Raw genomic sequence first — 23,454 nt, forward strand, 5'->3', positions numbered from 1 at the left:
TTAGAATTTTGTTGAATGAATGAGTGATGAATGGGATTCAAAAGGGATTTGCCCTTAAGAAGACTACTGTCTATTTTAGAAATAAGCCATATGCACACACAAGATAAATATAAGAATTTACCTAACTAGTATGTATGTCTGTATGTATGTATTCCCAACTAGTTTTTAAAAAGTGGTCCAGTAGATCATTTTGTGTGTGTGTGTGTGTGTGTGTGTAAGGAAAGCTTTGTGGAGGAAGCAGAGCCAAATTAGGCCTTGAGAAATATGCATTGTTTGGATGTTTGGGAGGATGACCCACAGGCAGGGTAGGGAGAATTGTGTGAGCAAAGGTGCATTTTGGGAAGGGAGCAACCATTCTGGGTGGGAATCAAGATCTGAGTGGCAGGTTGTAGCCTCACAGAAGTTTTGAATGTCAAATAAGATAGAGAAGTGTTTGACTCAGTTATCTCAAGGAGCCAAAGGTTTATCAAAGTAAAGTACTTCTACTTCTCTGGAATAAAGGTGATATTAATGCATAATTTTCTTAGTATACTAGGAAAGATTTCCTAAGAAATTTTTCCTCATTTTAAGAACTTCCTCTCTTAAATACCACCTTGGGTCCTTAGGAGGAAAAGTACTGTTTGCAAGTTAACAAACACACACATTTCAAGTCAAAACAAAATAAGAGTCCTTTATTCCATATTCAGCTAACCAACAACAATCTGAAATAATGTTGATTTTTAGTTCGTCACCATTAGACTTGCTGGAGTTCTTTCTCATCCTTTGTAGGAAAGTGGTAAGCAAGGCTATCTGAGGACAGCATCAAGTACACTTGTGGGAACAGTGGGTGAAACACACACACCACACTGTCAATGAAGAAACAGCCCTAAGCAAACGCCTAGCAAAGGCAAAAAGATCTGTTACGTGGTAGCCTCACTAGGAGTCAATGTTTTATGAGAAGACCCAACCATGGGAAGGGCAGGTGAGAATGAAGACATACACACAGGCTGCACTTGACTGACCAGTGCCCTGAGTGGGAATCCCACTCTGGAAATGGACTGCAGTTTCCAGGGAGATTTTCTGTGTGTCTCTGTCCTTCAAGTTCTGCCTGTATGACAGAGCCTGGCCATAGCCACTGTCCTTGGGGTAAAGGAGCTTTCTCCCCCAGATACTCTATTCTACTAGTCTGAGGGAGCTCAATGTTTATGGGATTGCCAAATCTTAGTTAAGAATCAATGGGAGGAAGCCATAATGCAACATATTTAACTATGTTAAATGCTTCATGGGCGCCTGCCACCTTCCAAACTTGCCAGGAGGTGTTTCTGAGGAAGGAAAAATGCAAACTGAGCCCCAAGGTCAATTCTTCAACATCAAACTGTCATATTCTCAACTTACTCTTCTTCTAGGGCACTTGGATTAAAGAGCCTGACCTTGATGGCCTGTCTCTCCTCAGTTCCCCAATAGGTCAGTGAGTGGGTGGTAGGGTTTTTGGAGGAACAACGTATCCAGAACAGTTGGGGGACTCCCCAAGAGGTGCTTTGGTGTAAATCAGTCTTGGAGAGGCACATGATCTAGGTCTTTGACTTTAGGTGCACTTCCTGAAGATGGACATTTCGCTTGCATTGTCTGGTGCTACCCAGGCTGGTTCCGGGCAGCCCTCAGGCTCCAGGAGCTGCTTCACAAGGCTCACTCAAAATCCACTGTGTGGTCGAAGACATGCTGGGAGCGCCTCTGCTTCCTGGACGAAGCATACAGGTACGCCAGAAACACCAGACACAGCAAGGCCACTGCTGTGAAGAAGGCAAGGATGCCCATAAAGGCAGGTGGGTCCATGGGCAGGTGGATCAGGGGGCTTTCGGCTGGGATCTGGTTGGTCAGGCTGAGCATGTAGCCCAAAGACCAGGCTATGCTGCTGTTCCCCACCTGTATGGTAGAAAGATGGATTAGTTATCAGGGTAGGGCTCGAGGTGGGAATTACACACATACACCACTGTCATCCTTATGAAACACCCACCAGAAACTGTGGCCTAATCTCAAAGGACTTGCCCAAGTTCAGACACTGCAGAGACTGGGCTAGAATCCAGGTCACTGAGACCCTACCCTCAGCACTGTGGAGAAATCGTCAGAGTCCTCACAACCTCGTCACAGCCAAGTGGGATGATGGCTCAGTTAATAACAGTGGGAGTTTCTCTACTGTCCGGTACAGAAGTGTCTGTGGCTAAAGAAAGAGGGTAATGAGCAGTTTACTGAAGCCAGGACCAGTTTCTAAGCACAGGGGGTCAGTCTAAATAGGAAAGAGACTTTGTCAATTTCTTATGTTAGTTCCATCAGTTTTTGTTTCTGTGTTTTTATTAGGCTGTTTTACTAGATACAAAAAAGTTTCAAATTTGCAATCTTCAGAAGGAACTCTATATCACTATGTTGTATTCCTTCGTATCTTGAATGATCCTCCTTATTTTAAAGATTATTTGGTCAGATATTAAATAGCTATACTGAAATTTTTAAAAATTAGCTATACTGTTTTCTTTTGGGTAGCGTGTTTGCCTGATAGTTAAATTTTTTTTATTTTTTAATTTTTAATTTTATTTTACTTTTAGATTTTATTTATTTATTTGACAGAGAAAGAGACAGTGAGAGAGGGAACACAAGCAGGGGAGTGGGAGAGGGAGACGCAGGCTTCCCGCTGAGCAGGGAGCCCGATGCGGGGCTCGATCCCAGGACCCTGGGATCATGACCCCAGCAGAAGGCAGACGTTTAACGACTGAGCCATCCAGGTGCCCCTAAATTTTTTTTTTAAATTTTCAAACTTCCATGGCCTTTTGCTTAACACCTAAGGGTTTCTCTTACAAACAATATATACTTGATTTTTAACAATCTAATCTGACAATATCTGTCTTCTAACTGGTAGGCTTAGTCCATTTATGATTATTGTGATTATTGATATATTTGGACTACTTCTTTCTAATATCTTAGTTTTAAATTTTCAATTAGTGCTATTTTCCTTTTTCTATATTTTTTTCCTTTCTTGCCTTAAAAATGATATATAAATAAAGTCCACCTTTACAGGATGAGCATTTTAGGCCACTCTTGTGACCCTTTACCCTGCTCCCTTCACACTGGATATTAGCTATATTTGGATTTTGGGTTGTCATGAATGGACTCTTTTCCTTTTCTTTGGTGTAAGTTTTCTTTTTTCTTTTTTTAAATATACAGTTTAAGCCACCACATCATTTATTCTTCCTGCCTATATTTTTATAACATTTCCTGGATTTATTTCTCTTCTTATTTGTTTTTTTTCCTCCAAAAATATTTTTGACGTCTCTGTGTGGCAAATCTTCTAAATCTTTTTATGCCTTCACGTTTGAATACTAATTTGGCTGTATATAAACTTCTTTTATTTTTTAAGATTTTATTTATTTGACAAAGAGAGACGCAGTGAGAGAGGGAACACAAGCAGGGGGAGTGGGAGAAGCAGGCTTCCCGCTGAGCAGGGAGCCTGACGCGGGGCTTGATCCCAGGACCCTGGGACCATGACCTGAGCCAAAAGCAGATGCTTAACGACTGAGCCACCCAGGCGCCCCTGTATATAAACTTCTTTACGAATAAAAGAAAGGGATTTGAAGGCTGGAATTCTGTATCCATCCAAACTGGTATCTGAGGGGACATCACTCTCTGTTCTCAGAATGTACTTTCCTGCTAATTAGATTCATTAGAAGCAAAGCGTAGAGAGTGCATGCCACCAAGAGTCCTTATATGTCTCCAGACAGTCTTATCTTTTCGTAGATGACTCAATTTTATTTATGTAAAAGTAGACAGTCACAGGCCTAATGCTGGCTATTGATTGGTTTAATCTAATTATTGCTAAAGCTAATATCAAACAGACTGACTCCAAGCTTTAGATCGGCTATTCCTGAAATGAGAAAATTCTCCCAAATCCCGGGAACATAGGCTGGGTGAACATATCAGCAAGGTTGAGTCCTGCCTGGAAACAAGGCCTGAAGGGTGACAGGTCAAACAGTCACCAGTAAATACAGTGACCTCAGGCACATGCCAAGAGAAGTTCTTACTTCATGCTGCTGTAAATCCCTAATACTCTCTGTTACCCTGACATCTGTGTAAAATGGAGAGCAGTTACTAGCCTCTTAAAGAATCACTGCCCTATTTAAAGCTTCTTATCCAGCTGAAAAGTCTGATCCTTAAGATATTTATATATACACTCAACAAACATTTAGTAAACACCTTCTAGGTTTTCGCTCCTGTGCTGAAGATAATGAAACAGGTCCTGCGCTCGAGGAGCTCAGGGTCTGTGAGCTCTTGGCCTCTGATCCCTCACCCATGTGGAAGGGTCTCCAGTGACACCTCCTCTGGATTCTCCACCATCTCTTCTGGAAAACTCACAAGGGATTGAAGTCTCTTCAGTTTCCCCTCAGCAAACTGAAATCACCCTCTTAACTTCTACATTTCTTCCGCACCTATATACACAAGTCTTTCAAGAGGAAGAGGAGAAAACAACCTGTGCCTTGACTTACTTCTTTTTTAAAATGTATTTTGGGCCAGGTCTCCTCGGTGAATCTGTATCCATTCACGAGCAAGTGGTAGATATAATGGGCTGAGAAGCAGTAGGAGCGGGCGTATACCTCGTCAAACCTGGGGAGCAGCAGCGGGAGCTGAAGAGGAGGTCCCAAACACATGAGGCAGGCACATTTGAAAATGCAAGTTTCAGAACACATTTTAAAGACTCTCATCCCCTAGAATTTCATAATACCATCACCATAAAATCATCCAATTGTATCAGATCATAATGAAAACACCCCTATGCAGTATGGGTACACCACATGCTGTTGTAACCATTGTGCCTATGGTCAGGACATTCATCCACAATGTGGGTATGAGGTAGTTTCCCTTATTATCCCATTTTGTGGGTGTGGTGAAAGCAGAACGGCATAAAGTCCCAACTCGGAACAAGTGCACACATGCACACAAATGGAATATACTCGGCTCCGCTCACTGTGTTGTATGGATGCTGCCCCTTTCCCTTTAAATACTGACCTGACTCCAGCTCTCTGAGCAGAAATCCCAGGTGCTTGAGTTGAAGGCTTTCAGGGAAAAGCTCCCCGAAAGATTGAAAGCACTGACTGTGTAGTAGAATCCTGCAAAAGCCTGGAAGGGGGTCGCACAGAAGGAAGTCAGTTCTCAGAACGCGGTATGTTATGGAGCTTTCAGTGTGGGGAATAAAAAAGTGGGAAAACTGGGCAGCAGAAGAGAAACAAAGGGGAGAGCTAAATCTTCAATGGGGGGAAAAAAGGAATCTTTTGGTGGTTTTTGCTCTTACCACGAATGCCCCTTTAACTTTTGGCTGATAAACCCCATCAAAAGAACAGGCTTCTTGGTCATGGCAAGCTTTGAAGTCAAACAGGAAAGCCACCTTTTCCCTACACAGTGATGGGTCTCCGCTTCCTTCAAAAGTGATGATGTCATCAGGGTCATAGTTTACAGGCCTCAAGTCTGCTGTGCACAGGCTGTCAAATATGTAGCCCCCAGTGAGGGTGGTGACATAATTCCGAGGGTAACAGGGGTTGATGATATTGGTTTTGGTGGGAGAATCCTGTAGGTACAAGAAGGAGGTGTCAGAAACCACTCTTTTGTGGAGGGCCAAAGTGTTTCCCTCTTGCAACTCCTCAGTATTGCACCCTCCCATGCCAAGAGAGAAATGGATGGAAAACATGCCATTTTGTGTCAGTGTGCACTTGAAGGCAACTCCCAGGTTGTCTTGAGAACTCCAGTGGGGGTGGGTGAACCTGCACCAGGCACAATGCCAGGCTCTCGCTCATATTATCTGACCCACTCCTTAAGACAGTCCTGGGAAGCAGGTTTTATGAAATCCATTTGTATGGGAAAACAAGATATGTTTAGATTAATTGATCATTTTGAATAGAATATCACCTATCCCCCTAACAAAATAATCCAAAAGGTTACAAATAAGTATATTATGAAAATTAAGGTTCCCTCCCAACCACTTCTAGCCACCAGATCCCCTCCCTAGAAGTAACCACTATTGCCCATTTTTGTGATTTCCTGCCAGAGATCATTCTTGTATGCATATGCAAATATCTTTTCTTCTCCTCCCTCTTCCTTTTTCTAAAAACAATAAATCGTATTACTCTATACACAGTTATTCCCCTTGCTTTTCCTACTTAAAAATATACCTTTCACATCTTTCCCATCATGCATGTAGAATGACCTCTTCTTTTTAGTAACTGCATAGCACTCCACTGTACAAATAAACTATAGAGGAGAGATTCCTTAGATAAGGAATATGAATATGAATATTTAGATGGTTTCCAATCATTCTGCATTATAAGCAAGGCTGCAATAAATATCCTTGTTACATATAAATCTTTGATCCATTTGTAATTTATTCGGTGTAAAGATTGTAATAGGGAACCTGACTTTACTTTTTTCAAATGACTATCCAATATTTTATCTACTGGTGAAAAATATTCTTCTTATCTTATACTAAATTCCAAAGTGTGTTTGGTTCTATTTATGGACTCCCTTTTCTAAGGAATTGGATTTGAACTCTGTCCAATTTCAAAGCCACTTAAGCATCTCCTGCCATAAAGTCTTGACTCAGACAATATTTATTCCAACTCTTTCAATTAACTGATGTAGGAAATTGAGATACACAACAAAGTAATGCAATCATTTAACAAAGGCCAGTGACAGGACTCCACACATAAGCGTCCAGAAGACCAGCACTCATCCAATGTGACTCTAATGAGCATCCTCCAGAAGATCTTAATATGACTGAGTCTGTGGAGGTAGCAAACAGGCTCCTTCTGCTTCAATGGTATGAAAAAAATTCATGATTTTCAAAAATTGGTATGTCTAATTTGTAACATGTCACACCAGGGTCACCCTATGGCTGAAATATTGGTTTAAAGGGGGGAAAAAAAGAAATCAGTCAACTGGTTATTTAATTTCCCCTTCCAAATCTGACATACTTTTTAAGTAGTTAAAATGAAATAAATTATTTCTGGCTTGGCCTGCGGAAGAAGCAAGATATTATCAATTTCTGGCTTGGAACATAGAAGAAGCTCAGGAAAGATTATTTCTTTTTTTTTATCTTAAGATTTTATTTATTTATTTGAGAGAGAGCGAGCACGTGGATGAGCATGAAGTGGGGAGGGGCAAAGGGAGAAGCAAACTCCCTGCAGAGCAGAGAGCCAGATGTGGGGCTCCGATCCCAGGAGCCTGGGATCATGACCTGAGCTGAAGGCAGATACCTAACTGACTGAGCCACCCAGGTGCCCCTAAAGATTACTTCTATGCTCTTTTTGGAGTTTGAATGATTTGTGATGGCGTTCTTTAAATATAATTTGCCAATGGTCCAAGTTGCTCAGGCCCTCAACATTCAACAAATCTCCCCTGAACTTAGTATTTGCACGGCACTGGCACTAAAGGGTCAACCATTAGGCTTGAGAGCCAAGGAGTCCACTGGAAAACTGCAGCATAACTTGGACTTGAGTAAATCCCAACAAAAGTGGAAAAGTGGAGATAGGAACTATCTTCAATAGTGATGGAAACTATTAAAAGAACACACCAGGAAACTAATTTAAAAGGAAGGCACAGGACCAATAATGAAAACTATGTTTTATTGAAGGATACAAACCAAGAACTAAATAATTGGAAGGATATTTTATAATTCTATAGGGGAATTCATAATATTATCGATTAGCCAATTTTTTACCAAATTAATTTTCAGTCAATGCAACTGCAATCATAATTTCAATGAAAAAAGTTTTCCTTTCTGTTACTGCTTAAAATGATTTTGAAGTTCAGAATAAATGTCTGAGACTAGAAAAACAAACTACTGCAACTAGAATAATTGGCTCAAGAATGGAAAAATGGATGAATAGAACGGGAAATCCAGAAACAGATCTTCCTTATCTAAGGACTTATTACTAGAATATCCCAGAATCCCTGAAATTATCAGATTGCAAAGAGTCATCACAACTTTGTTGTTGGGAATTTGGATGGTTTTTAATTTTGTTGGAAGATTGCCTATTTATCCACTTATATAAAAAATATACCTACCCTTCGATTCTATCCTACAGAAGCAAAATCACTATTTCATAAGGTTATATGCACAAGAAGCTTTACTGGATTATTATTGCTGCAACAAAACAGGACATAGCCTGGTGTCCATCAGGATAGGAATGGTTGACAAATTGTGAAATACTAGAGGGTAAAGAAAATAAGTTAGATATCGATCTGGAAAGTCTAGAACAACGTATCAAGCTGTGAACAGTGAAGATATTTGGTGAATAGGGTTGGAAAGAGATTTCTTTCATTGTTACTTTAATATGTTTTTTGCATAGTTTGACTTTTTACAATAAAAATGTACTTTCTTTTATAACAAAATGACCAATACAATTTTTCTTTTTAAATAATGGTACTTGGAATATTATGTGTCTATAAAAATAATAATTTCAAAGGATATTGAACAACACAGGAAACTGCTCATGGTATATTGTTAGGTAAAAGAAAAAGCTGGATATAGGGGTGCCAGGGTGGCTCAGTCATTAAGCATCTGCCTCAGCTCAGGTCATGATCCCAGGGTCCTGGGATCAAGCCCCACATCAGGCTCCCTGATCAGCGGGAAGCCTGCTTCTCCCTCTCCCACTCCCCCTGCTTGTGTTCCCTCTCTCGCTCTCTCTCTCTGTCAAAATAAATAAATAAAATCTTTAAAAAAAGCTGGATATAAAGCTATATATGCCATATGAAGCCAAATTTGTAAATACACATATTCGTGCATGAAAAAAAATAACTGGAAGAAAATGCAACAGTATGTTTAAGGTGGTTAATTCTAGGGTTTTTTGTTTTGTTTTATTATTTATATTTTTTGGGTCTGCTTTTCTAAATTTTTTCATTCAATGTGTCTTATTTTAAAAACAAAAGAAAGAACTTTCTTAAATAGAGGGGAAGAAGGACCATGAATGCACATCCCTAGCGTCTAACAGGCTGTCAGAGACTCCAGCCCTGGGGCAACTGGAGGCTTGTTCATACAAAAACAGTTTGCAAGGCTTATATTCAGGTATCATTCTCACCACACTGTGAGAGATGAGGAAACCAGACCCAGACTGGTGGAATTTACTCAGCCAGTGTTCATGATGTAGTCATCTTGGTGAACCTTCTAAGTCGGGGCTTGGTAACATGTATTTGGCACACAAAAGTACTGGTCAGGCAGGTCTGGACATGCATTTGTGGGTGATCCTCAGCACACCTGGATCCTTCCCGTCACCTGAGTCAGAAGGCTTTGAGGGCAGAGCCATCCTCTCAGGCATCCAGAGGTTACCAAGCAAGTTGGAGGGCTGCCCCCGTCCCTGTGAGCTGACTGGCCACAGTAGAGCCTGGGGTCTCCCACACTCTGTCCCTAGGCCTGGGCTCACACCTTGAGACCTACGTTCTCAAGCCCAAATGAAACCTCAGACAGGTGGAGTATTTGCTTCTCTACCGTAGATTCTTGGATAGTCATTCTTTAATAAACATTATAAAAATAAAAACCACACACACAAACATTCCTCAGGGCCAGCCAAATTTAAGAGGTTAGCTTCTCTGAGCTTCACTCACCCTGGGAAAAGGATGATTTCACCTGCCCCCTTTCTCCTGTTCCAAGTTCAGAGGAGACCCTGCCCTCCACCCTTGTCAAGACTAGAGCTGGAGGGAGGGGCTTTAAGCATAGCTAGAAATGAAAGGAGATGGGGAAAAGAGGTGTTTCCAGAACTTCTGTCTTGGAAAGAAGCATCTTGGCTGACGTACGTTAGTAAGCAAGTGGGGAGGAGTGTTGGTTATGGAGACCTTGCTAGGGAGGACTGATAGGGTTCCCTGTGGGGTTTGGCTTGGCCAAGTGGGTGTGATGTGAGTCTAGGGTGGGCACTGGGTCTCTTGAGCCCCAAGAGCTGCCTGCAGGATCCCCCACTCTGTCCTTCCCAGGCAGTACTCAGCCTCTCCCAACAATGCCTGCCACATGCATGTGTACTGGGGCTCCAACCTTTCCTGTGAGGCTCAAAGAGAAGCTCTGGGGAGCAGGCCAGATCTAGAGAGTGAATTCTCACACACACCCCTGCATGACTACTTGGTAAATGCAGGGGTCTGAAGATGTCAGTTTTGCTGATGGCACTTTGGTTAGCCAGACCATTTTTCCCTGCAGGCTAGCGGCTGGGGGAATACTGCTTCCTTCCTTAATTGCCGAAGTAGGTGGGAGGGGTGGGGGTTAACCTATGGTGCTGTGTCCACTATATTCATAGGCCAACCCAGCCCTTGTCGCCTGTCCCTGGGTCTCACCAGAAGCCAGGATCTGTGGCCTCTGGTTGGCCTCATGCCCCTCTAGGTGGTCAAAGTCAAAGTCCCTTTCCTTCGTCTTCATCTTCCCTTCTTAGCCATGCATGGCTGAGATGGATGTCCCCTGAGCACTGGGGTTTGGGGTCTAGGGTCTCATCCACGGAGCTTGTGCTTGCTGACACACACCACACTAACACTAGTTTACCTCAGTGACAGCCTTCCAGCTGATGCCTGAAGTAGCCATCTGTGCCATGGAACAGTTACTGTGTGAATTACTGACCAATGTGATGGAGTTCTGTTACTCCAACATCCCACCATATAAAGGGCATCAAACCTAACTAATATAGGCCCATCTAAAAGGAGGCTGAGCCCAGGGAAGGCTCAGTCCTCTCCCCTGTCAGCAAGTATATTTCTCTTGGTACCACTTTTATTATTTTGTCTGTACTCAGGGGAGTCGCAAAATTCCCAGGCTTATTTAGCTATTGGTTTAAAACAGTTTGTGTCCATAAAGGGATCCCAGGTCTTGAATCATTTACAAAACATTTGGTGCCCTGGAATTTCCCTAGACTTCTGACTCAAATTCACTGGAAGTGGTCAATACAACAGAGAGAGAGAGAGAGAGAGAGAGAGAGAGCTTGGACCCCCATGAGTAAACTGGAACATGCTCTCATTTCTATCCACGTTCTAATTGGAGTGGAAAGGACAGACCCCAGAAGCCAAGGCCCCCTCCCCTCAAGACCCCCAGGGAACACCTGCTGTCCCCCCTACCTCCCCCGCCCCGGCTCAGGTACCTGAACGAGTATTGCCAGAAACCTCTTCTCAGCCTCGTTCCGGCCGTAGCACTGGAAGCTATGGGTGTAGAGCGTGTACACATAGCCATACAGGGACACTTTCATGATGTCGCTGGTGTTCAGCCCTACCCTCTCTCCAGCCGCAAAGGATATTTGGGTGGAGGCACCACCTAAATCCAGGGCACCTGTGGTCTCCACTCCATTTGGATGCACCCACATATGCCACAGGTTCTTCTGCACAGTGGGAAAAGGAAGCAAGAGAAAAGTCGAGAGGCACCATCTCTGTTTGCCCAGGGCTCTCCACCCAAGACCCATCTCTTATTGCTAAGAAGTATGACATGGGGAACATTCAGGGGCCAACTCTCTCCTTTATTTCAAGGGTGGTGAACTCAAATGCTTTCAGAGGCTGGGCAGGCAACATAAGTGAGTGAAGCAGATTAGGTGTTGACAATAGGGAATGGTGGGGACTGTGGCAAACTGGGGACCACATGAGCTACACTCTATTCCAGTTAGTTGTTGTCACGTGGAATGTGAGTTCATTGTGACCAGTGCTTCCAATTTTGGGGGTGGGGGTGGGGGTCCGGACAAGCTATAAATGTGGATTTTTATGTGAAATTTCCAAAATATTAATTGTTGGCAATTAATTAAAATTTAAGAATATATTTGAGGGGGAACAACACAGGTGTTGGGCTGGATATGGTTTATGCCCTCTGTAACATGGTGATTATCTCTTGGAGTTGGCTTTCCTTTGAACAAGGGGCAGGGCATGTGGGGACTGCAATATAAGGGACCCGGGGACACAGGATGGGTTGGGAAGCCTGAGGGCTCCAGAAATTTCAGGGGGCTGTGGAGCTTTGGGAAGGGTCATTCTCCAGCTACCCTTCAAAAGACCCATAGGCTTTAGATTTAGGTCCCCCCCCACCTCCAATTTCTTATTAGTTAGTTAAGTGATAATATTCCCTCTCCTCTGTGCATTTGGTCCTGCTTATGATACAATGTTTTTGCCCCAGCTATATGTGTCTTTTCTTGGCTATTGTTTCATAGGTGTTTCCTTAATGCATTATATGATAAGGATGACACAGAACAGATGCCCCTGTCAACATGCACCTCTGCTTTAAGTGGCCACCCACAGGGGATGGGATAAATAGCAAGATTAAAAACCATGCACTTGTTTTCACACACCTCCAGGAAATTTCCCATTAAATAGTTGGCTGTAATCCATCCATATATCCCTTCCTCTTGCCCAGAAATGATTTGAGCACCCCTAAAATCAAAGGGCTGGGACTTGAAGTAGTTTTGGATGCTTGCAAGGACTTCATTAGCTGCTGTTTCATTTTGTAACCTATGCAAGGCACAGAACACAAAAGGCTGAGTGCCTGGACAAGAGAGTCTTAAAATAATCTCACTCAGGTTAAAAGGTAAACCTCTCACCCCTCTGCTGACAGGGACAATTTTCCAGATGTGTGCAAAAATGGCAACCCTTTTTGCAAGTTGAAGCCTCCTAGGCAACCGTGAAGGCAGATGCACTTGTTACCTGTCAAACTGCCAATCAAAAAAATAGCTTCAAGTAAAAATACCCTTCATCCTCTCCTCCCTTACCTGTTCCCATCCCATTCTCTAGCAACCAGTTAACCAAAAGAGCTTCCTGCTTAATCACCATTGCTCTGTCTCAGATCAGCACAGGAAAAGGGATTGGTGAAGCCATAGGGGTGGCATAAGTAATCTTCTGGGGGCACCACATAAAGGAGCCCTCATCAGGCCAGAAGGAAGGGGGATCTGAGGAGGAGGGGGAAAGGAAGAAGGTTGAGTTTTCAACAGTCCCTGCTTTGCTTTTGGGAAGGGCTTTATCATGAGGGGATATGATGGCTATCATGGCCATCATTGGATTGAAATCCATCAGTGTGCTGACCCACAGAAGAGTGGCAACACAGCATTCCTATATCACCCAATGATATGGCATTGTAATATTCATTTGCTGCCATTTTACCTTATGGAAAAAGATTCGCTTGGGAGATTATTTTCCCTTTCATCAGTGGGTTAAGAAAGCCAGGGGCACCAGCTCATTCTTGGCTCAAGAAGAAAGAGCCATGTTACCAGCTGAAGGTCATGCTAATTCAGCAGCAAATTATCACTGCTCAGAAAATAATTCAAGAGTTTTTCTAGTTTTATCAGTTCCCATCCCAGAGGATTCACTATTGCTTTTTTTTATATTTGACTTTTCTGGCAATTAAAATGTCAGCTAGTTCCTTAGAAGGAATGGATCACCATCAGAAAGTTTTACAAGGAGGAGTTAATATTTAATTTATTCAAATGGGACATTCACTGTGTTCCCAAGTGGTGCACTTCCTATTCCATGGTTTTTGTCATGGACTATAAATCACAGAGTCTATTAATTATTCCTCACCGGGAGGACTGTGAGAAAAAGCAATTGAGAAAAAGTTGGGTGCTTTGTTTCCATAAGAAAGAAAAGGCAGAAGGAAGGAATTTCTATATCATTTCTATTTTAAGGAAACAATAATTTTGAAACACACTTCAGATTCCAAGAGGGAGCAAAGAAATCCAATTTTCTCCCATGTTTTACTTGGTCAACCAGGACTTAGGAACAGAAACAAGGAGAGAAAACCCACAAGGAAAAGGCCCACTTCATCTGAGGGTGCTTCCTGATTTCTTTTAATGATCATGTTGAAGTGACTCTGTTTGTTTGTTCCTGTGTATCTTCTTCATGCCCACACATATAATTTTATGTTACTGGCACCACAGACAAAGTGGCTTTGAAGCAGGATAAATGTCATCTTTGGGGGTTAAAACCTTATTTTCAAAGTTTGGAGCAGCCTCTACCCTGAGTAGATTTAAGTTTGATGTTTTAAAAACTATTTTTCTTTTATTTCAAGGTCAAGGAAATAAAATAAAGGAAAAAAAAAACAGAGAAAGGGCTCTCAAAGACAGTGCAACTGGGCTCAAAATCATGGCTACAAATTTAGAAGGATCCTTAATTGAGTGAAATGAGCTGTTTGTTTCCTAATAGCTCCAAAGACTTTGACTGGGGTGAAGTGCAGAAATTCCACTATTTTCCAGCAGATTCCTGTGGCATTGTGTACATGGGTAGAAGCCACATAGATATGGGCTGCAGTCAGTGGACCTGGTTGTGCACAGGTATCAAAAGACCAGGCATCAAAAACAATTTTTACTTTTCTAAAGAATTAGAGGTACACCTCATGAGATTTCATGTTACCTTCCTTTCTTCTAGAGTTCTCAGGAAAATCACCAATGGGGAGGGAATCCATTTTAGAACGATTTCTTTCTGGGTATTAAAATAAAGCCTGAAATTTTCCCAGCTTTTGGAGCCTCAATTTATGCAGAATATGGGCTTCTTTCTTTCACATTTGTTCCCAGAAATAGAGTTACATTCTTGGCAGGGTTCAACACATTCTTGGCTATTTTGATCATATGGGCTCCTTGGGGCCATTCCAGCCCTTACCTCAGCAAGCGCATCCCAGCTGTGGCCCCCAGGTAAATGTGGGTGGATCCATGGAGGTGGGCTGGAATCTGTCCCTTGACTTTTTCCATGCAATCCTCAAAGGCTTTGGGGACATCTTGGGGGTTTTTCCCATAGCTGGAGATCCCAGAGCCTGAAGAGCAAGCAGTCAGCATTTCTTAGCATTCCCACGAACCAACAAGAGCAGTATAACTTCTGAATAAAAAACAAATCAGCTTTGAAAATTAATGGGTTTGAGTAGGGGTTGAAAACAGGTGGATGTGGTCACACTGATGAGTCAACATCCAAAATATGGAAGAGAGGAATTACAAAAGTGAAAAAAATGAGCCAGGATCTGCTTAAGAAAAAGTCTCATTATGGAAATTTCAAATATAAATAAAAGTAGGGAGAGTAGTATAATGAACCCCAATGCACCCATCTCCCAGCTTCCACAATGATCAACTCTTATTTCATCTGCTCTTTCTCCCTACAGAGCAAACTGCAGATATGGTATCATTTCATTCTCTAAATACTTCAGTATGTTTCACTAAAAGGCAAAAATTCTCTTTTTTTTTGTTCAGAAATAATCAGTCTTATTGGCCTTTTGCTTCTCTAGTCTCCTTTCATACTACTTGCCTTTGGTAAGTTCACTTGTTTTTTGTTTTGTTTTTTAAAGATTTTATTTTTAAGGAATCTCTACCCACAATGTGGGGCTTGAACCTACAAGCCTCAGATCAAGAGTCACACACTCCTCCAGTTGAGTCAGCCAGGTGCTCCGGGAAGTTCATTGCTTGACAGAACTTCCACCAAATAGGTTTAGAGACATAGTGAAAGGAGGAACAGGAAAAATGAAACAAAAATTCAAATCTATGTCCCATGTGTTCAAACACAGAGGGAAAAAAAGAATCTTGCCATGGTTTATCTTCAGGAAACATTTTGGTATAACTATATATAATTTAACAAGACATCATCCTAGACATTAAATATAAAATAATACCGAAAAGTCCGCATTTATAAATTTCAAGAAGTAACATACCTAGAGAGACAAATAATGCAAACAAACCCATGACAGAGTTCCTCAGTTTGGTCAGAAATCTCCGTGAGCTGAAATGTACCATCACAGACAGAACTAAAAGTAGGGTTAGGCAAGAATTCTTTTAAATAAGCATAACCACTGCCCTATTATTATGTCCATAAAAATTAAAAATAATCCCTTAATAGAACCAAATTCTAGCCAAGGTGCACATTTCCTCCATATTCATATATTTCCCCCCCCATCCTTCCCCCTGCATCCTCTTTCTAGCCAGTTTGTTTGAATTAGAGTCCAAATAAATTACATCCATTGCAGTTGGCTGGTATGTCTGTTAAGTCTCTTTTACCCATAAGTTCTGTCCTCCCTTTCTATTTTTCCCTTGAGATTAAAAAAAATTGCTTTGCAATTTCATTTGTCTTATAGAGTTTCCTACAGCCTAAGATTTGCTGACTGCATCCCTATGACTCACGTAACATGCTGTTGAGTCCTGGCTTTTCCCATAAATTGGTAACTGAATGCAGAAGCTCAGTCAGATTCAGGTTTGGACTTTTTCAGAAGAAATAATTTATAGGGCTTAATGTGAACTTCCAGTGCAAATCACGCATATCTGCTATTTCTCTTTGTGCTTGAGCAGGCATCAGAGATCATTGCTTAGACCCATTAGCCCACTAGGATTTATGAAATGGTGATGTTTCATTTCCATCTTTCTTGCTTCACTTATAACCTAAATGCTTTCATAAGAGGAAAACTTCTCTCTCATTAACTATTTGGTTACCCTACAATACAGTTTGTACAGGGAAAGCAGGGTAAGTGCTGGATTTTTCCCCTTCATCAGCTTAAGAAATAGAGATTGCATGTCTTGTATCCTCCTAATTTATCCAGTGAGGGATTTTATTTGTTTGTTGTGTATCTTAAGAACATATGAATTTGAAGATATATTGGATGTGTTTTGATTCATTGCAGTTATTATTCTTATTGATGGTCCCGGGGTTGGCCAGTGGAGCTCTCTTCAACAGGACCCCTGAGTCCTTTAGATGTGATCTCAGAACTTTTGAGAGCTTCTTTGCTCTCTGATATTAGATGTGTGATCTTATGCACTTCTTGCCCCCAGCTCTGGAATCAGCCACTTCTCCAAGGAGTACTGGCTTCTTTTTTTTGAGTATGATATTTGGTGTCTGAAATTTGGAAGCCTTTGCAAGGCTTTTCAGAGGACAGACTTAGGAAAACTTTGTTTCAAGAGAAAATGCATCATGAATTCTTACTGGTACTTCTACTTCAAAACTACAGGTTTTTACTTAAGTTGATCTTGACCTTCTTTTTCCTATGCTAAAAATCCCGCTTCCCAGCTACTCCAACTGAATAGCTCGCTTGCTTTATTTCACAATCCACCCACAAAGGTCTTAGGATGGCAATACCAGCACTATCACCAACTATATGGTTATTGAAAACAGTTTAAGATTTTTTTTTAAAGTTCTTTTTGTCCTAGGGTATATCCCATTAGGCATTATGGACCCTATATATAGCATCGATGAATAAAATTTTCTTGAAACACATATACGTACATGCTCATTTGTCTGCACATTGTCTGGGCTGCTTTTGTGCTAAAGTGACAGAGCTGAATGGTTACAGCAGAGACCATATGGCCAACAAGTAACAAATATTTATCATTTAGCTCTTTACAGAAAAAATTTGCTGTTCCCGGAGTTAGATGATTTATGGGCATCTCCAGCTTAATCTGTCCAAAACCAAATTCCTCAATCCCTGCCATGCTCCCAATTGACCCACCCCCAGGACTCCCCTCTCAAGAAGTGGTACCATCACACACGCAGTTGCTCAGGTCAGAACTGGTGCTCAGGCACCACCAACTTAGACATCTCACATCGAATCTTTCATAAAATCTTATTGGCTCTACTTTCAAAATACCTCTCAAATTTGAGCACTCTTTCTCCCCTTCCCCCAGAACCATTCTAGATCAGAGTTTTTCAATCTTGGTACCACTGACATTTGGGGCCAGATAATTCTTTGTTGTGGGGCCATCCTGTGCACTGCACAATGTTTAGCAGCATCCTTGGTCTCTATCACTAGATGCCAGCAGAACCACCAACCCCAATGGTGACAATCAAAAATGTCCCCAGACATTGTTAAATGTTCCCAGGGGAGCCAAGTTGCCCCACACTGACAAGCACAGTCTCAGCCAGATCACCACCACATCATAACTTTATGACATCATTACATGCACTGTTCTAATAGCCCTGGTTTCCCTGCTTCTGATCTCAGCCTCTGACTACATGTTCTACATCCAGAGTGCTCTGTTAAAAGTATAAGTCATATCCATGTTAGTTCCTGGTCAGAATCTCCTAATGGCTTCCCAGTATACTCTGAAGAAAATGCATCTGAGTTCAAGTCAAACCTCTCACTGCTCTCAAGGCCCTCTGAGCTGGCCCTGACCACGGCTCTGGCCTCACTACTCACCTTTCTTCCTCTTACTTATTCTGCTCCAGCCACACTGGTCCCTTTGCTTTTCCTAGAAAATGCTAAGAAGCTTCCACCTCCGGCCTCTCTGCTTGCCAGGCCTTCTGCTCAGCACGTTCTTCCCTCAAAAATGTGTGTGGCTCACACTCTCCTTTCACTTTTGCCTCTGCTTAACTATCTCCTCCAAACAGAGCATGATCATTCTCTGTCCACCTACCTCACTTGATTTTTCTTCACAGCACTTCTCCCTGACATGTTATATACCCTTTTATGATCTATCTCCTTGATTCGAATGTAAGTTCCACAATAGCAGAGACTTTGCATATTTCACTTTAGAATCCCCAGTGTCAAGAACAGTAACTGGCAGACAGTTGATACCCAATACGTATTTATTAAATAAATGAATAAATGAATCAGTCAATGAGATTTTCAAACCAGTGTGCAACTCTATACTAAGGGGATCATGTAGTCCAATCTGATCAGTTAGAGCTGGTCTCTGGAAAGGGACCTGTTAGGAGCCTTGTTGGAATGTCAAAACTTGGGATATCTGAGCATGTCACCTGAGACCTATTTGCATAAGGTCCTATAAGCTTCCTAAAGGAAAGACAAGATTGGGCTCACAGGCTCACGGGATCCTGGGATTCACAACTCCAAGAAAGGAGGGTTGAAATCACTATTCCAATCTGGAGAAAGATGGTTGGACAGATGACACAAAATTTACTCGAGGTGAGACAGAAGCAGAAGATATGTACCCAAGAAAAGGATGCTTTCAACACCATAATGGCCTGGTCCCCAACACAACTTTTTAAGGTATTTCAATGGAGGAGATGGTTACCCTTAAGCTCCAGTGGAGTTTAAAGAACTTTAACCACTGCTTTAAAGGGAACACATGAATGTCCTTTGTGGGAGGAGGCAGCCGCAGTCATGAGCACCACACACCGTGAAAGAGATGAGGGTGGTGTAGGGGCCCAGTGCCCTCCAGGGAATGGCTTTATAACATGCAGCTCAGAGCTTTGGACACTGGCATGGGGACCAGCAGCTAAGGCAGCACCCAGTGAACTCAGGAAAATAGCAGTAACTGAGGACTGATGATACTCACCAAGGCCCCTCCACCCCCGCCAAGAAAGAAATTTCTAAGAGCCTGGGTATCTGGGAAACCCGGCTGGGCAAGCAAGCATTCATCACCCCCTCAGACTGGCCAAGGCAGGGGAGTCCTGGGAAATTTGCAACTGGGAAACCAGAGACCCAAATTATCCCTGGAGAAGCCACATGTCTTCAAGGGGACAGCACTCACCAAACTTTAACTCTGTATTTTGAGCTTTAGTTTGTGGTCTTCTGGTCATCTGGAGTATATATATGGATCCCTGAGGCTACTGCGATCAAAGGGAAGACCCATTTATGGATACGGTGTGGGCTCCATGACACTGCCCTTCCCCTAAATCACATCCAGGGTGGCCGAGGGCCCCGTCCCCTAGGAGACTGCCTGTGTTCCTCCATGAAGGTCACATCTCCCCCTATAGTCAGAAGACCATCAGGACTGACTTGGCTGAACTGTTCTCTGGGTCTAAAGACAGATCTGGGACAGACTAACTTCTTGGCAAGAATATCCACCAGGAGCTCTAAAGTGTGCTGCTCTATGAATAATAATAGCTAACACTTAATTGAGTGCTTACTGTATGCCACGCATTTGCCACCTGCTTTACATATATTATATCATTGAATCGTCAAATGATTCCTATGGGATGGGTGCTACTATTATTATGCTTATTTTATAGATGAAGAGGTCAAGATACAGAGAGGTTAGAAACTTCCCACAGCTCACACAGGAGGGATGAGGTGAAGTCTTAATCATTATCCTACATCATCCTCTCTTTTCTTGAAGTGGCTAGTCTCATCTTTCTAAATAAGCATCCTGCTTGAAGGTAAGCAAATGACTCAGAGGTTAGGACAACAGAGATGGGATCTCTGGCTGAGCTTCAAGCAAGGTTGCAGCCACCTATGTCTTGTGGATACCAATGCAAGCGGTACTCAATAAACATCTAAGTCCCCTGTTATGTGGAGCCTGGAGAGATGCCAAGGAGATACAGCTTCAAATAAAGACTTAGTGTCTCAGCTGTCAGCTCCTGCATGGTTTTCTTCTGTGGCAGAGAGCTGCCTTGCTCAGTGTCTTGCTCTTCCCAGAATGGCAACATCCAACAATTGATGGCAACAGGGGTATCCTAGTCTAGCCAATTGAGGCCATGCAGGATAACTCTGATTGGCTGAAGCTTGGTCAGGCTCATGTGGTTGTTTGACTTCTCTTTCTGACCAATCCTCCTTCTTCTTCCTTTCTTCTACAGGTGTGGATCTCTAATAATTATCTTGCATCCTAAACTCTAGCTCAAAATCAGCTTCTTGACAACCTAACCTGGGACACTTATGTACTAAGTGAGCTTCTAGCTGCCCTCCATGGAAGGACAGATGATCAGAACACTCTGTTATTCAAAGAAGTCTGTTAGTCTCCCTACGGGAAAGGCTAATTCTGCCCCCCTCCCATCTTTTTCAATGTCATGACCCTCCCAAAAGTTATTATATTTGGGAAGCTCATTGAGGTAAATGAAGGAAGCTGCTTGGGGCTGGGGGGATGAGTCCAGAGTCTCTAACCTGTTGTCCTGTGGGCCAAAGGTATACCTGTTAACACATTCAGGATGCACTGGTCAGGAAGCTCCAGGCCAAGTCAAAGATCATGATGCTCTAAAGAGGCTCCTTTTAAAAAGGAGCACACATACCCATGCTCACTAACTGGGGTTTGTTATGAGTACAAAAGTCTTAATTGTAAAAGGCAAAATTACAAAACTTTGACTGAAGAATATCTTTATGACCTCAGGCTAAGAAAGATTTCTTGAATACAAAAGAGCAAATCATAACAAGAAGACTGATAACTGTTCCTACATAAAAAATAAGAACTGTTCATCAAAAGACATAATGAAGAGACTTAGAAAGGCGAACCACAAGCTGTAAGGAGATAGGAGAACAACATAATAATACTAACAAAGCACTCATATTTACAATATATATATAAAAAACTAATGAATCAATGAGAAAAAGTCAAGCATTCAGTAGAAAAGTGAGCAAAAGACATGAACAGGCACTTCACAAAAACAGAAATGGCCATAAGTATATGAAATATACATATAAAATACGTGAATATATTTATAATTTGTAATTTTGTAAATAAATAAAAATATAAATATACTCAACCTTATTCACATCCATCCTTTCCATAACCATGGACATACAAGTGCCCAACAGGGAAAAATGAATGAGCTTCTGAACAAGGAGCAAGATGGCGGAGGAGTAGGAGACCTAGATTTCGTCTGGTCTCAGGAATTCAGCTGAATAGGGATCAAACCATTCTGAACACCTACGAACTCAACAGGAGATCGAACAGGAGAGTAGCAACAACTCTCTGAACAGAGAAGCGACCACTTACTGGAAGGTAGGGCTTGCGGAGAAGTGAATCCCAGGCGATATTCGGGAGGATAGACGGCGGAGGAGGGGCCTCCGCCGGCCGCTTCTGGCAAGTGCTAGAGCCGCGGAGCACAAAATCGGACCTTTTAGAAGTTGGCTCGGCGGAGGGAAGTCGCTGCAGTGGCTAAGCGGGGGGTGGAATCCTCCCGGGACAGTGTGGTCTCAGGACCCTTGGGGTCACAGAGAGACCGGGGTGCCTGAGTGCAGCAGAGCTCCCAGGTATCAGAGCAGGGAAGCCGGCTGCAGAGACGGAGCAGAGTCGCGGGCTCTCAGCTCGGGGTTGCCATAAACTGTGATCTGCGGCCCAGTCAGGCCACTGCTCCTCCAGCAGGGACCCAACAAGCAGCAGATCCGAGGAGACTCCCCTTCCTTCCCGGGGAGGAGCGGTGCGGGAACGCACTGCAGGGATCTGCTGGGTTTGGAGACTCCGCACGGGGTCGGGTGCCAGAGATAGCAACGCTCGATCACAGGCCGGGTGAGCACGGAGTGCGGCCGGAGACCGGGGACACGGAAGTGACTGCTTTTCTCTGGGGGCGCACTGAGGAGCGGGGCCCCGAGTTCTCAGCTCCTTCAAGTGGAGATTGGGAGGCCACCATTTCTGCCCTGGGCCTCCAAAGCTGTACCGAGAGCTTGCAGGGAACAAAAGCTCCTGAGAGCAAACCGGAGCAGCTTCCTTAGCCCGGACCGACAAGGGCGGGGCAATTCCGCCTCCGGCAAAGACATTTGGAAACCACGGCAACAGGCCCCTCCCCCAGAAGATCAGCACAAACAGCCAGCAAGCCAAGACCAAGTTGATCGATCAAGGAGAATAGGAGAATTCCAGCGCTAGGGGAATACTGCACATAGATTCATGGCTTTTTTTTTTTTTTTTACCATGATTCATTATTTCATCAAAGTTAATTTTTGTTGACTGTTTTTTTTATTTTTCTTTTTCCCTTTTTCAACCAACATCTTATAAATCCCTTTTTAAAAAAAAAAAAACATTTTTTATTTTTCATTTTTAGAGTCATATTTTATCCCTTCATAGTAGTTACCCTTATTTTTGGCATATATATATATAAGTTGTTCTCTCTTTAAAATTTTGAGGTACAGTTTCTTCTAACAGATCAAAATATACCCTAAATCACTAGTGTATGGCTTTGTTCTAGTCTCCTGCCTGATCACATTCTCTCCCTTTTTCCTTTTTTTTTTCTTAAATCTTCTTTCTTTTTTCAAACAACTTATCTTACCAAGTCCTTTTATAAAATCTTTTATAATTTTCATCTTTACAGTCATCTTCCATCCCTTCATTGTATCAACCCTTATTTTGTACATATATGTCTTTCTTCCTTTAAAATTTTAGGAGGCACTTTTTTCTAACAGACCAAAATACGCCCAAAATCTAGTGTGTGGCACTGATCTATGCACTAGCCTGATCATATTTGATCATATTCTGCCTTTTTTGTATTGTTTTGTTTTAGTTTTTATCTTTTTTTTCTTTTTCTCTTTCTTTTTTCTTTCTTTCCCTTTCTTTTCCCCTGGTGTCAGGTCTTTTCTGATTTGTATACAGTATATTTGCTGGGGACGTTGTAAACCTGTTAGCATTTTGTACTCTCATTCATCTATTCTCCTCTGGACAAAATGACAAGACGAAAGAAATCACCTCAGCAAAAAGAACAAGAGGTAGTACCGTCAGCCAGGGACCTACTCAATACGGATATTAGTACGATGTCGGACCTAGAGTTCAGAATCATGATTTTAAAGATACTAGCTGGGCTTGAAAAAAGCGTGGAAGTTATTAGAGAAACCCTTTCTGGAGAAATAAAAGAACTAAAATCTAACCAAATCGAAATCAAAAAGGCTATTGATGA

The 23,454-nt window shown here is 42.4% G+C and overlaps 1 protein-coding gene across 4 annotated transcripts in view; it reads right to left on the reverse strand.

Annotated features, from left to right (window-relative positions):
• Positions 1 to 643: 643 nt before the first annotated feature.
• The window catches only part of ENTPD3 (ectonucleoside triphosphate diphosphohydrolase 3), a 39,073-nt gene continuing 16,262 nt past the window's right edge, over positions 644 to 23,454 (reverse strand). For all 4 annotated transcript variants that reach the window (XM_028107215.1, XM_028107218.2, XM_028107219.2 and 1 more), the window contains 7 exons: positions 14,593 to 14,743; positions 12,297 to 12,456; positions 11,115 to 11,348; positions 5,312 to 5,584; positions 5,029 to 5,139; positions 4,509 to 4,646; positions 644 to 1,902 (listed from right to left, as the gene is read on the reverse strand). In XM_028107215.1, coding sequence (XP_027963016.1) covers positions 1,666 to 1,902; positions 4,509 to 4,646; positions 5,029 to 5,139; positions 5,312 to 5,584; positions 11,115 to 11,348; positions 12,297 to 12,456; positions 14,593 to 14,743 — 1,304 coding nt within the window. In that variant the 3' untranslated portion in view covers positions 644 to 1,665. The remainder of the gene's footprint in view (positions 1,903 to 4,508; positions 4,647 to 5,028; positions 5,140 to 5,311; positions 5,585 to 11,114; positions 11,349 to 12,296; positions 12,457 to 14,592; positions 14,744 to 23,454) is intronic.

This window comes from Eumetopias jubatus, unplaced genomic scaffold, assembly GCF_037043125.1.
Source record: "Eumetopias jubatus isolate StellerSeaLion01/CBP00866 unplaced genomic scaffold, mEumJub1_p1.0 scaffold_1, whole genome shotgun sequence".
Taxonomy (NCBI): domain Eukaryota; kingdom Metazoa; phylum Chordata; class Mammalia; order Carnivora; family Otariidae; genus Eumetopias; species Eumetopias jubatus.